Raw genomic sequence first — 13,967 nt, forward strand, 5'->3', positions numbered from 1 at the left:
TTTAATAAACACTATTTCTTGACTTTATTACACACTATATATCTTTATGAGATCTAAGTCGCACCGCGCATGTGTCTTGGTTGTGTTTGTGCAGAGTCGCATGTTCTAATTTCAGGGAAAAGTGTATTAATAATGCAGTGGGCGTTCCGGGGCGGTGACAGGGAGATGTCTTAGCACACGCACGGAGATGGTCCGTCTTGTGGTCGGGTTATGAGAGTGTCGGTGAAAGAGGTTGCATACATAGAAGTTTGAACGCTCACACAGGAGGCCATACACAGACAGATATACTGCGCCTGCCATAGGGCTGATACAAGTTTTGATGGTGCGACCAATGGTGGCGTCTAAGGATGCACCTATCGGTATTGCTGCATGTACAGATGCTGAAAGTGGGCGTCTAAGTCTTAGCACATTCAGATGCACGGATGTACACAAGGGAAGGATTTTGTAGCGGCATTTGCATAAAGTGGCAGACGGGCGACTGCCAATAGACGCAGCTGTGGGTGCTTGTACGTCCACCTCTGGATCCAGCCCCAAGACTACAATACTGTATAATGACACACCCAAGAGTGACATTGTACAGTTAATTAAACATAACTGGAACATGGATGATAATTATTAATCACCATTAAGTGATTAAGGCTCTGTCCATTATTTCTATTGCCGCGTGGCGCAGGACAGAAATACCTACAGTATACCGGTGATACAAGCAATATATATTTCCAGAGAGACAAATTTAGAGAAACAAGTGTAATATGTTTAATAAGGTGGAGGAGCAGCACAGGTCATTTTTCGTCTACTTTGTGTTTTTCTTCTTTGCCCAGGGTCATTTTAGTGCTTATTTATTTAAAAGGGACTGTGGAAAGATATGGGAGCACATTATTCTAAAACAGGAAGATGAGAAATGGAGTTATGGTTAGTATTCAATGTTTACTGCGAAAGCACAAATACTAAAGTCAGTACCGAATTAGACAACACCACATTAATGTTGAGGGGGTGTTTTGACTAAATAACTGTAGAGGTTTTGAAATATGTACTAAAGGAATCTATAAACAATTCTATGCTGTATATAACCCTTTTTGAGGAGTCTTTGTGGCTTGTCTGAAAAGACATTCCAGCATAAGCCCTTTCATAAGCAAATGATTCTATATTACAACAATAACCACCATGCTAAAATACTGGAATGGAAATCCGTGACCTCTAAGCTAAAATAATTAAAAGAAAACAAAATATGTACACCATGTGACTTAAGTTACCCACTTACAGATGGAAGGAAACAATATCAGTCTATGCATTCTCCTCACCGTGTAGAAGCCCAAGTTTCTCAGAAGTGTCTTCATCAGGATCTCAGCCAGGTGTGTGTCTGGGTGGCTGATCTGAGAAGTGTAGCTGGCATCAGAACTTGAGCCATAGGGGAGCGGCAGGGAGGAGCTGTCTGAGGAGTCCGAGGGAGAGCTGTATCCCAGTAATGATGCCACGTGTGTGTGATCCTGCAAGCTTGTCAGAATGATATCCAGCTGCATTCTCTGGAACAATAATCCAACATCAAACGTGAGCACAGTGGATATTCCTATACAATTATGTGCAATTTAATGGTGTGCTATTATGCAAAATAGTAATACCTAAAATGGCTACACACCTAAAGATTATCTTTCCAACCAGTTGGTTGAAACAAAAATCGGGTAATGTCTGGAAGCAAACGACAATGGACCATTTGTTCCCAAATGTAAAAAACGTCCAAAAACAGTTGTTCAGACAAATTGGTTAAATTAGATGGTTTTAAGGAACTTGTCTGAACAACTATTTTAATTTGTATTCTGGTGTTTGCTCCCATACATTACCAGATTTTCATCCCGACCATAAAATTAGCTGGCTGGTTGGAAAGATAATCTTTTGAAAGTGTGGCCAGCTTAAGTCCTACATGGCATAAGAGTGATGAAACTAGTTAGCAATCCAGCAAGAAGACATTTTTTTTTTTTTTTTATAAGTTGGTAAAAGAAGACACTGTGCTCGGAAAGATGATATGTGATTAGAATGAATAGGAATGGCAGTTGATCTAAAAATAAAGCAGGTTTGATTATCAATTATATTAAAAACACAATAATTAGGTACTAATATATAAAAAGCAGGATATATGAACCAAATACATATGATGTCGTGAAAGTGGGGTCCTGCCTACATTGAGAGCACTCAATAAAATGTTCACAGTGCCACCAGTTAAAAGTTTTAGACAAATTATATTACCAGCATATAGATGGATCCACACAAGTTGGACTTCCAGAACCGGGATGTGCTCTCCGTAATGAAGAGGTCTCCTATGTAAGCCTGTAGCGTGGTTTACATGTCCCGATGTAAGCTGGAGCAGTGGAAGGTTCAATCCAGGTGGACTTGTATCGGCAGTGACAGGCGCTGCTCCAAGCTGCTGCAGCTAAGTGATGGTAAGTGAAGTAACCCAGTGAATTGTTAAGCAGACCACTGCAGAGTGATAAATCCGATGTTTCAGAAAGGCTGTTGGCTCTGTATCTGTGAGAAATAGTATATGGTTCTCCTGCTGAACAGTAAGTTATTTAAATAACAATAACTTGAAATATTGTTGTATCAGTTTTGTAAAGCTGGCCACACATCTAAAGATTATCTGTCCAACCAACCAACTAGTTGATTGGTTGGAATGAAAATCTGGTAAGGAATGAAAGCAAATGACAATCAGCAATTTGCTCCCAAACGCTGGAAAATGGACAGAAACTGTTGTTTGAACAAATTGTTTAGATCTAACATTTAACAAACTTGTCTGAACGACCATTTTCATCTGTTTTCTTGCATTTAGGAGCATATTGCTGATCATCATTTACTCCCATTCCTTACCAGATTTTCATTCCAACCAATCAACAAGTTGGCTGGTTGGATGTAAGTTGGTCTAGTGTGTGGCCAGCTTAAGTGTATCTATCATTTATGTTAGAGAGACTTGCTGGCAGCTAAAAGGTTACAAAACCACAGGTGCAACCAATAAAAGTGTCTGATTGCCTATGGATTTAAACAGCTGCCTTGGACTAAAGGCCCCCATGCATCAGAGATTGATTGCAGCAATCGTTCAATTTGCAATCGATTATGTATAAAAATCTTTCCATTTTTCAATCAATTGCAGAATTACCACAATCGATTGAAAAAGGGAAAGATTTTTATACACAATCAATTGCAAATTGCATGATTGCTGCAATCAATCTCTGATGTATGGGGGCCTTAAGTTGCATATGCCTCTGACAAAGCAGTGAGTGGAGTCATGGGGAAACACATTAGACACCTACTTCTTTTTTTGAGCTTACTGTTCAGCAGGAGAACCAACAACAATTACTCACAGATACAGAGCCAACAGCCTCTCTGAAATACCAGACTTCTCATTGTGCAGTGATCCACTTAACAATTCACTGGGTTACTTCACTTACCATCGCTTAAGGCCCCTATACATCAGAGATTGATTGCAGCAATCGTTCAATTTGCAATTGATTGTGTATAAAAAATCTTTCCCTTTTTCAATCGATTGCAGAATTGCCACAATCAATTGTGTATAAAAATCTTTCCCTTTTTCAATCGATTGCAAATTGCATGATTGCTGCAATCAATCTCTGATGTATGGGGGCCTTTAGCTGCAGCAGCTTGTGCTATTCACCTTTACAGCCCATGGAGCAGCGCCTGTCACTGCCGATACAAGTCTACCTGGATTTAACCTTCCACTGCTCCAGCTTACATCAGGACTTCCAAACCACGCTACAGGCTTACACAGGAGATCTCTTCATTACGGAGAGCACAGAGCGCACATCCCGGTTCTGGAAGTCGTGGATCCATATAAATGCTTGTAAAATCTGTCTAAAACTTTAACTGGTGGGCACTGTGAACATTTATTGAGCGCTCTCAATATACAGTAGGTCGGACCCTGCTTTCACAACATCAAATGTATTTGATTTATGTATCCTGCTTTTATATATTCGTACCTAATTATTGTGTTTTTTAATATCATTGATAATTAAACTTGCTTTATTTTTAGATCACCTGCTAGTCCTATTCATTCTAATGACATATCTTTCCCAGCACTGTTTGTCTTTTTTATATTGTAACTCCTAGGTGATTAATTTAGGAGGTTTTACACCCCTACTCACGGCGAGGTTATTGCAGTGCCAATTGAGGGGATTTTTTTGTGTTTCATTAACCATTTTATGTCTGTAGGATTTTCACAACTACTTTAAATATTCCTTTTTGGAAAACAACTCTGTTAAAGTTTTTTTTTTTTTTTCTTTTTTTAAATTTACAAGTCTATCCCAACAAGTTATATATTGTTTTTGGAAAACTGTCTTTTGGTATAAAAGTGAAAGAAGACTTTATTTCTAGAAATATAAAGTAAACTAGGCAGAAAGCAGGCAATGCAGTTCCCAGGAATATCACCCTAGTTACTGTAATGTGCAGCACAGAAATGTACTGTATTCTACAATTTGATTAGCTCATTCTCCCAGTACAGCAATAGCAAATGTGTGGACTTTATTCAAGGTTTGACATACTGTAGGTATAGGGTCCAATATCAAACAAAGAAACACACAGATTAAGTACACTGGCATTTTAACACATTAGGGTACATGGACAGGAAAACAAACAAGAGCATGTCTGAATTTGACCCATCTATATTCCGTCAAAAATTATATATGCATGTAGCCATCCTACCTTCTCTGCCCAGTGGGGTAAAGGAATAATCACAGGTAGATCAAAACCACTTTTTTTCAGCTAACCCCAAAGTCAAAACACTATATAAACAAACCTCAACAGAGGCTGATATTAACAAGGACATTACAGATGTTAAATACATGGAGTGCTGCTCTTAGTACACACTGTGGTAGCAGGATGGTTTTTGGTTGGATAACTAAGCACATGGGATAACCGATTTAAAAAAAAAAAAAAAAAAAAAAAAAAAAAAAGAGGACAGATTCTGACAAACAGCTGAGTTTTGATAACATGCCAGAGCTTGCCAGTGAGGTAAATGGGCTTAGGAATGAGAGAGTAGAGGCTCATGGGAATTCTTTATAGCGTGATGCTTTCTTGCAAATAATCTTTTCAAATTAAGAGAATGCCAACTTAGTAATATTTGCAAAACAAAAAAGAAAAAACCATGTACAGTAAACAAGTTGCAGTGTAAAACCTAGAAATACTAAAGTGTGTGTCTTAAACCAATAAAAAGATTTCCATTGGAAGTTTCTAAGAAGGTTATTGTAGAATCTAATATTATCCGACCTACCAACATGACGGTGCTATTTACACTATGTGTTGTGCTGTAACATACCGAATAGATCTGTGTTCCACACAGGGTACAAAGATTAAAGCAACACATGCCTTAAAAGGAGTAGTTTCAAATGTGCCCTAAAAGGTAAAATGCCTTTTACAAAATATATTTTCTAGCACAAACACTTCAATTACCAAAAGATGATTGATGACAATTGAACCTGTACAGAATAATGTGGTTTACACTTGTTAAATTGTACATACTTGGCCCTTAGACAGACTTTCCCATCTATCAGGTCCCTGGGGCAAGAGTGAATGCAGTAACTCCATCCTCTCCCGTAAAGGAGGCAGCAGCATGGTAGCTCCAACAGACAGAGTCTCAATTACAACCTATAAATGAAAGATTAGCAAATTATGGACATGAAAACAGTAAAGAAACAATTACATAGTTGTCTAGTCATATGTGTGGTACTTCAATGTACCCTTTTATGATACCCACCCAGAAACCCAGCAAAACATGCATGGAATAAATATATGCCACTAAGCACTACAATAAAGCTGGTAATTTGTTACATGCTCCTTTTCCATAGTGGAAACCCAGGAACTGTACACTGAAACAGCTCCACAACTTCTGTGCTGCCATACAGCTTATGTGAGTGTGACCATGTGGACCAATAAGAAACTACAAGCAATAAAATGCACACCCATCTCAGTGGCACGCAGGAGCTAGAATATAGAAATGGAGGAACTCAGTAAAACTGCATCAGCATCTTCCACTAAGAAGCTGGTCAGTAAAATCTTAACTAGTGATTAGGATTGCTGTTTAAACTAAAGACAGGAAGGTTTCCCTCTTCAGATCGTGATCTATTGTAACAATGAGTTAGTAAAAATTAACCATTAATGGGTGAAATCATGAAAACTTTACCTCCTGGATCTCATCTGGGACACTAGCATCCATTAGGCGGAAAAGCAAGTTGCGTAGGGGCCCTGCTTGTCGACCCAAGATGCTGGTAGCAACTCCTCCCGCCAAAGCAAGGGCTAAATGGTTTGACAGCATCTTAAGACACAGCTTTAGAAAGCTATGGTGTTCTCTTCAAGAGATAAAAATAACACAAGATTCTTAACAATCTACTATATATTACTGTATATATAACAATATAACAACCTGTTGAGATGCATGCAAAGGCAATGTGAAAAAGGACAGCTTACCAGAAAGGTTCCCCCACCACAGACAATTCATGGCTAACAACTGTCCTGTCATTTATATGCAACCATTTTGAAAGCAACATTTGTACCTGGATGATGGGAATGGTGGCGGAGGGACATCACTATTTATTTTCTCACAGTATCGTTCCAAAAACGATCGCAAATGGAAGAAGGTACTTTCTTCCAAATCAACACAGTAGGGACGATGCCATGCAACCACTTGCCTGTAAGGATGTAGAAATACCAGCAGCATGAATGCAATTCATAATGTGTATTGCACATAACTTGTTTTTAACATACTGAACAATATACAAAATCACCAGAGACTGTATGTAATGATCATGTCCAGAAATATAGGATGTGGAGACAATACCATAGTCACCCATCATCATTTACAGCCAGTTGTAACTCGCTCGTAGGGACTCTACATGCCAGTAAATTAATATATAAATAGCATTGTGTAATTGAAGGTATTGCACACATGCATGTTATTTGAAGGCAATCAAATGCATTTTGCTGGTCCTAAAAAGGATGTAAGCAAATAGACCTGTATACATACACTTTGCAGACGGCTAAGCCTTGTGTCAATTGTGCCTACAGTGTTCAGAAGAGTTACTGCTCAGTTAAATACAATGGAGTCACAGGTGCAACTGTAGTAGCAGGTTCTATGGTGCTTCTATGTAACTGCCTCAAGATGCAGTTTCCCTCCACTATCTTCTTTGCACATTACACCCTGAGGAGTTTAGCTTCATGTCCACAGTTAGCAGAGCGCTTAATAGCGAGGGAAGGGAACAGTTTTCCCTTCTAGAACCTTTGGGTGCCCTAACAGTTTGTAGTTAAGCTCCCAGGCTCAAAGGAAGTATTGATACATAAAGCGAGCACAGCAGTAGGATATGGTGACGTAGTCCGCTGCTAGGATAGGGCGAGGTGCAGTGTGTTTTATTGCACCTTTGAATAAATCATATATTGTATTTATTAAAGCCATAAGTAAAGGGCTGATTTCTAGGCTATTATTCATTTGGCATTTGACTTTAGTAGAGGGAATCCCCGGTAATTAAAGACATTTTTTGGATGAGCCACTAATTGCCAATGCATCAGTCATGTGCACAAAGTAAAATTGCAGCTTGATGGTCAGGCTATTAATATCAATCACTAATAAATAGCTAAGAATATCAGCTGGACATTTGTGCTCTTTGAAACGTCTGAACTTTTCATTTTTGTAACAAGACACTGATCAGCTCTATCTTAACAATGTGTCATTAAATGTGCTTGTCTGAACAGAAGCTCAATTGTATATTTCTACATTTATATATGGATTTGAATCCGAAATAATTGTTCCTATATTATGTTATAAATGAGACTGCTCACATATTTTATATGAATGTTTTTATATCTATTTGATTGCTGTATTAATTAAAACATAAATTCTAAATTATATTTGTATGTTTTTGATATCCTGACAGATATTTCAGCGCAGTAAATTGTTGCTTTCTCCTTCATCCACTAGGGGACACTGGAGCTTCTGACAGTGGATATAGACGGGGGTTGAGTAGAGCTCGGTACTTTAAAAATCTAAATGTGTGACTGGCTTCTCCCCCTCTATACCCCATCAGCCCCAGTTTTTAGAATGTGCCCGAGAAGAGCCAGTGCACATAGGGCTGTCTCCAGCCTTTTTTTTTTTTTCTTTTAGATCTTTCAAGTATCACGGAGGGCAGGCAGACTGCTGGTTGTGACAGCTTGCCTGCACCGCGGAAGCCACCAGGAGGGATACTGCAGCCAGTGTCCGGTCACCCTATGAATTAGGCCCCCTTGCACAAAGGGGATATATTATTTTTTTTATTACATATGAGTCCTCCGACTCAGCAGGGCCCACCGCAGCTGAAACCAGCTGGGTCTGGGTCTCCCGCAGCCCCCCCTCCCTGCCCAGCACCCTGGCCGCAGCAGCATGTGAGTATGATCACCTCTCCTGTCTAGCAGGAGAGGCGTTATTTTATTGCTGGGCTTGTGACAAGCGGTGCTGCTGCAATGTCACACTATAGCGTGCGCGGCTCCCCCCACTGTGTTCCTGGCGTGGCCGGACCATCAGTAGTGCTGACCTGCAGGAGTGCGGCTGTCCCCTGTTCCCTCTTAAGGGCATTATTTACTTTGCGCTCCGGTGCTCAGCTAAGGCACCGGAGCATATAATAAAGGGGGACATTGTAGTATTAAAAGGCTCCGGCCATCTTCAGCCGGAGCCGCTATTGTGGGAACGGAGCTTAGTGCGGCGGACATCCACTCTCCGGGAAGAGTTGGGCACCGCCTCCTTCACTGTCTGGGGCTGGTTTGGCGCACTCTTCACAGGAGGGAGGTGCTTCACGTTTCCGACCCGGAGGTTCCGGGGTCATTGGAGGATTCCTTATTTAAAAGTCAAACGGTCACTTTTCCTGTTTCTCTCCAATTAGATGAACAGATGTCAGCAGCTTGGAAGAGTCCAGACCATAAATTCCAGGTCCCTAGGCGCTTTCTTTCTTTGTATCCTTTTCCTGCAGAAAATAGAGCTAAATGGGAAACTACGCCTCTGGTGGATTCTTCAGTCGAAGAAAACTACTCTCCCAATTCCAGGGTCCAACTCTCTTAGGGAAAGCTCGGAACGCAAATTGGAGACAACTTTGAAATATATTTACACGTCTGCAAATACAATTCTCAGACTGACCTTTGTCAGCTCCTGGGTCAATAAGGCGGTGGAAAAGTGGGCGGAACGGTTGGAAGAGGTCCTCAAGTCAAGTACTCCGAGAACGGATCTCATCAATTGGTAGAGCATATTCAGGAATTGGCAGTGTATCTTGGAGATGCCTCTAGGGACATTGATCTGGTAGACTCCAGAATTTCAGCTTCTGTTGTCGCAGCTAGTTGTGCCCTGTGGCTCCGTTCTTGGCAGGCAGTCACTGAATCTAAATGCGCCGTAGAGGCTCTTCCTTTTACAGGTGATCTTCTGTTCAGTCAGGAGCTGGATAAGTGGATTTCTTTGGCCACAGGGGGCAAGAGCACATTTCTAACTTTTTTTTTTGAGGTTCCTCCTTTATTTCCTTTCGAGCTCCTGAAGATTTCAGGGACAATCAAGAGGTTCATCTTCAGCAGTTCGTGGAGGTCGTGCAAGAGGATGCCAGGCTCCAAATGCCCATCGTCCGGACCCCAAACCAGTAAACAAACCAGTGGCATGACGAGCTTTCATCCCACCTTGGGACCTCCAAGGTAGGCACTCGTCTACAGGTGTTCAAGGAGGTTTGGTGGCAAACATGTCCCGACAATTGGGTTTGGAATCTGGTATCTCACGGATACAAGATAGAGGTTGCTTTCACTCCTCCAGTTCGATTTTTTTCAACAGGGTGTCCCATCGATCCGCTAACGCAGCTTGTTCTCAGACAGGCGATTAACAGGCTTTTGCTGGCAGATGTTGTGGTTACGGTTTCTACAGCTCAAAGGACTCAGGGTTTCTATTCCAATCTGTTTGTGGTTCCAAAACCAGAGGGGTCAGTCAAACCCATTTGAAACCTCAAGTCTTTGAACCAGTACCTCACTTTCCACAGATTCAAGATGGAATCTCTTTATTCTGTGATTGCGGGCTTAGAAGCGGGAGAATTTTTGGTGTCAGAGAGAAAAAAATGCAAATCTGCACATTATAATTTGGGAACCTCACCAAGTATTCCTCCGCTTTGCTATCAGGGATACTCATTATCAATGCCATTCGGGCTCTCGTCAGCTCCAAGAGTATTCACCAAGGTAATGGCGGTGATGGTTGCTAATCTGCGTTCTCCAGGGGTGACGATCGTCCCTTATTTTGACAACTTGCTCATCAAGGCTCCGTCAAAGGAGGATCTTTGGCGACAAGTATCCCTTACACATCAGGTCCTTGTACAACATGGTTGGATTGTCAACTTCAAGAAGTCACAGCTAAGGCTTCAATTCCTTGGGACGATTTTAGACACAACCCTGCTTAAGGTTTTTCTGCCCCTGGACAAGGTGATAGCCATACAAGAATTGGTTCTCAAGCCGAAGAAGGTATCTGTACATCTTTGCATTCGACTTCTGAGAAAAATGGTAGACTCCTTCGAGGCCATCCAAATCGGCCGGTTTCACTCCAGGACGTTCCAATTGGATCTGTTATGTCAATGATCGAGTTCTCACCTGCTAATGCATCGTCTGGTGACACTGTCTCCTCAGACCGGTATATCGTTGATCTGGTGGCTCCGGACGAACCACCTGGTGGCGGGTCGACGCTTCGGAATTTGGAATTGAACCCTGGTAACTACAAATGCCAGTCTTCGTGGATGGGGAGCTGTGGTTCTGGACAGCCACTTCCAGGGGAGTTGGTTGATTCAGGAATCTCTCTTACTGATCAACTCTCTCAAACTGCGGGCAGTCTACAGGGCGCTAATTCAGGCAGCTCCGTTACTGCGGGGACTTCCGGTGCGGATACAATCAGACAACGCCAACGCGGTGGAGTACATCAAGCCACCTAGCAAAGAGGTCAGCCGCAGTCTTCGGTGTGTGGAAAGACGTCGAGGCCATTTCTGCAGTCTTCATCCAGGAGTTGACAACTGGGAAGCGGATTACCTCACTTACCTTTAGTGTACCTGTTTTCCCGCCGTTTCCACTCCTTCCTTGAGATCCCAAACTGATTAAGAGTGAGTCGTCCAGTCATCCAAGGGCTCCGGATTGGCCTTGCCGAGCTTGGTACTCCGATCTCCTACTCCTTCTGGCAGACTAACCTTGGCCCCTTCCATTAAGGTCAGATCTTCTGCAGCAGGGTCCATTCGTGTAAGCAGATTTACGTTGGCTTCGTTTGACGGTGTGGCTGTTGAGACAGATATCCTAAGTAGACATGGTGTTCCAAGAACGGTCATACCTACTATGCTCCGAGCTAGAAAACCAGTAACATCAGCTCATTATCGTGGCATTTGGAAGGCGTATATTTCCTGTTGTGAAGGTCGTGGATCTTCCACTTCATCTTTTTATTTAACGCATCTTATTCTTTTTTCAAAAAGGGGCTTGATGCAGGTCTTTGTTTAGGATCTCTTAAGGTAAAGATTTCTACTCTTTCGTTTTTTTTTCCAGCGTCATCTCGCTCTGTTACCGGAGGTTCAAATCTTTTTTCAGGGGGTGCTTAGGGCGCAGCCCCCCTTTGTACCACCCACTGCTCTATGGGATCTAAACCTTGACTGAAGGAAGGATAAGACAACGACATTCGATCCTTTAGTGGATGTGGATCTTAAATTTCTAACTTGGAAGGTGGTCCTCTTGTTGGCCCTTGCTTCGGCTAAGCGTGTTTCGGAACTTGGAGCATTATCCTGCTGTTCCCCTTACTTAAGTTTTCATGAAGATCGGGCAGAACTACGTACTCGTCCTTCTTTCTTACCTAAGGTGGTCTCAGCAATTCACATTAATCAGCCGATTGTGGTTCCAGCTTTTTTGGACTCTCACTACCTGGATGTGGTGCGGGCTCTACGTATCTATGTAGCCCGTACTGAGAGACTGCGTAAATCGGATGCCTTGTTTGTCCTTTACGATACTAACAGACGAGGCAAGGTGGATTAGTTTGACCATTCGCCAGGCCTATTTGGCCTCTGTTAGAACTACGCCTGTATCCATCGCGGCGCATTCAACGTACTCGGTGGGTACTTCTTGGGCGGCATGTAGAGGCGCATCGGCGTCTCAACTTTGTCGCGCCGCTACGTGGTCTTCTCTTCATACATTTGTTAGGTTTTATAGTTGACACTTTTGCAGCCTCGCTTTAAGTTTTGGTCGCAGAGTGTTGCAGGTTGTTCAGCACTCTCCCCCCGGGGATGGTAGCTTTGGGACGTGCCCAGTGCCAAAAGCTCCAGTGTCCCCTAGTGGATGAATGAGAAAGCAGGATTTTGGTACTTACCATTAAATCCATTTCTCCGATTCCACAGGGGACACTGGATGCCCACCTAGTGCTGCTTACCCGTTTTCTGCGTCTATTGTTCCGTTCTGCTACAGTTCTGTTGCATTTTGTCTGCTTGTTACTGTGTGACTGCTTGCTTTGCCTGTAGTGTGTTGTCCGATTGGACTACATGTTTTGTCATTATTATCTTCTCCTTCTCTAACGTTTTGTCTGTTCTCCATCTCATCTCGGGCTCAGTTCTTAAAACTGGGGCTGATGAGGCATACAGGGGGAGGAGCCAGTCACACATTTAGATTTTTAAAGTGCCAGGCTCTACTCAACCCACCTTCTATACCCACTGTCAAAAGTTCCATTGTCCCCTGTGGATTCGTAGAAATGGATTTAACGGTAAGCACCAAAATCCTGCTTTTTCTGAACCTCCCAGGCTCAAAGGAAGTATTGATACATAAAGCGAGTACAGCATATCATACTTTGTCTATGGTTTTAACTAGTGTTTTTAAAGTCTTAGCAAATTGAATGAATCCATTTTAAAGCTAAATGATTCTGCTCCATAGAATATGCAACATACTGTAGTCATTAGTTTCAAAACAAATAGGAGAAAGTAGCCATCAAATAATGAATAAAAAACGATATTGTCTAACAAGTTTGCACTCCATTATGAATATCACATCTGTAATTACAGATGTGTGCTCACATACCTAGCCTCAATATGTAATGCAACGCGAGACGTCTGGCATGAGTGAGACGCCAGGTCCCATGTGACTTTCACCCAAAAATTACAGGATTTTTGTACGTACCGTTAAATCCTTTTCACAGTGTATACACTACCGTTCAAAAGTTTGGGGTCACCCAGACAATTTCGTGTTTTACATGAAAACAGACTTTTATTTATCAAATGAGTTGCAAAATGAATAGAACATATAGTCAAGACATTGGCAAGGTCAGAAATAATGTTTTTATTTGAAGCAATAATTTTGTCCTTCAAACTTTGCTTTCGTCAAAGAATGCTCCTTTTGCAGCAATTACAGCATTGCAGACCTTTGGCATTCTAGCTGTTAATTTGTATAGGTAACCTGAAGAAATGTCACCCCACGCTTCCTGAAGCACCTCTCACAATTTGGATTGATGGGCACTTCTTGCTTACCATACGGTCAAGCTGCTCCCACAACAGCTCAATGGGGTTGAGATCTTGTGACTGCACTGGACACTCTTTTACAGACAGAATACCAGCTGCCTGCTTCTTCCCTAAATAGTTCTTGAATAATTTGGAGGTGTACTTTGGGTCATTGTCCTGTTGGAGGAGGAAATTGGCTCCAATCAAGCGCTGTCCACAGGGTATAGCATGGCAAAATGGAGTGATAGTCTGCCTTATTCAAAATCCCTTTTACCTTGTACAAATCTCCCACTTTACCAGCACCAAAGCAGGCCCAGACCATCACATTACCTCCACCATGCTTGACAGATGACGTCAGGCACTCTTCCAGCATCTTTTCACTTGTTCTGTGTCTCACAAATGTTCTTCTGTTGTGATCCAAACACCTCAAACTTCGATTAGGTCGTCTAACACTTTTCCAATCTTCCTCTGTCCAATGTCTCTGTT

The 13,967-nt window shown here is 42.1% G+C and overlaps 1 protein-coding gene across 12 annotated transcripts in view; it reads right to left on the reverse strand.

The window, feature by feature from the left end:
* HERC1 (HECT and RLD domain containing E3 ubiquitin protein ligase family member 1) overlaps positions 1-13,967 on the reverse strand; it is a 305,583-nt gene that overhangs the window by 232,588 nt on the left and 59,028 nt on the right. For all 12 annotated transcript variants that reach the window (XM_088446526.1, XM_088446573.1, XM_088446582.1 and 9 more), the window contains exons 12-15: positions 6,552-6,686; positions 6,182-6,347; positions 5,521-5,646; positions 1,302-1,523 (exon numbers count right to left, since the gene is read on the reverse strand). In XM_088446526.1, the coding sequence (XP_088302652.1) occupies positions 1,302-1,523; positions 5,521-5,646; positions 6,182-6,347; positions 6,552-6,686 (649 nt within the window). The remainder of the gene's footprint in view (positions 1-1,301; positions 1,524-5,520; positions 5,647-6,181; positions 6,348-6,551; positions 6,687-13,967) is intronic.

Source organism: Taudactylus pleione, unplaced genomic scaffold (assembly GCF_031769625.1).
Source record: "Taudactylus pleione unplaced genomic scaffold, aTauple2 ptg000019l, whole genome shotgun sequence".
Taxonomy (NCBI): domain Eukaryota; kingdom Metazoa; phylum Chordata; class Amphibia; order Anura; family Myobatrachidae; genus Taudactylus; species Taudactylus pleione.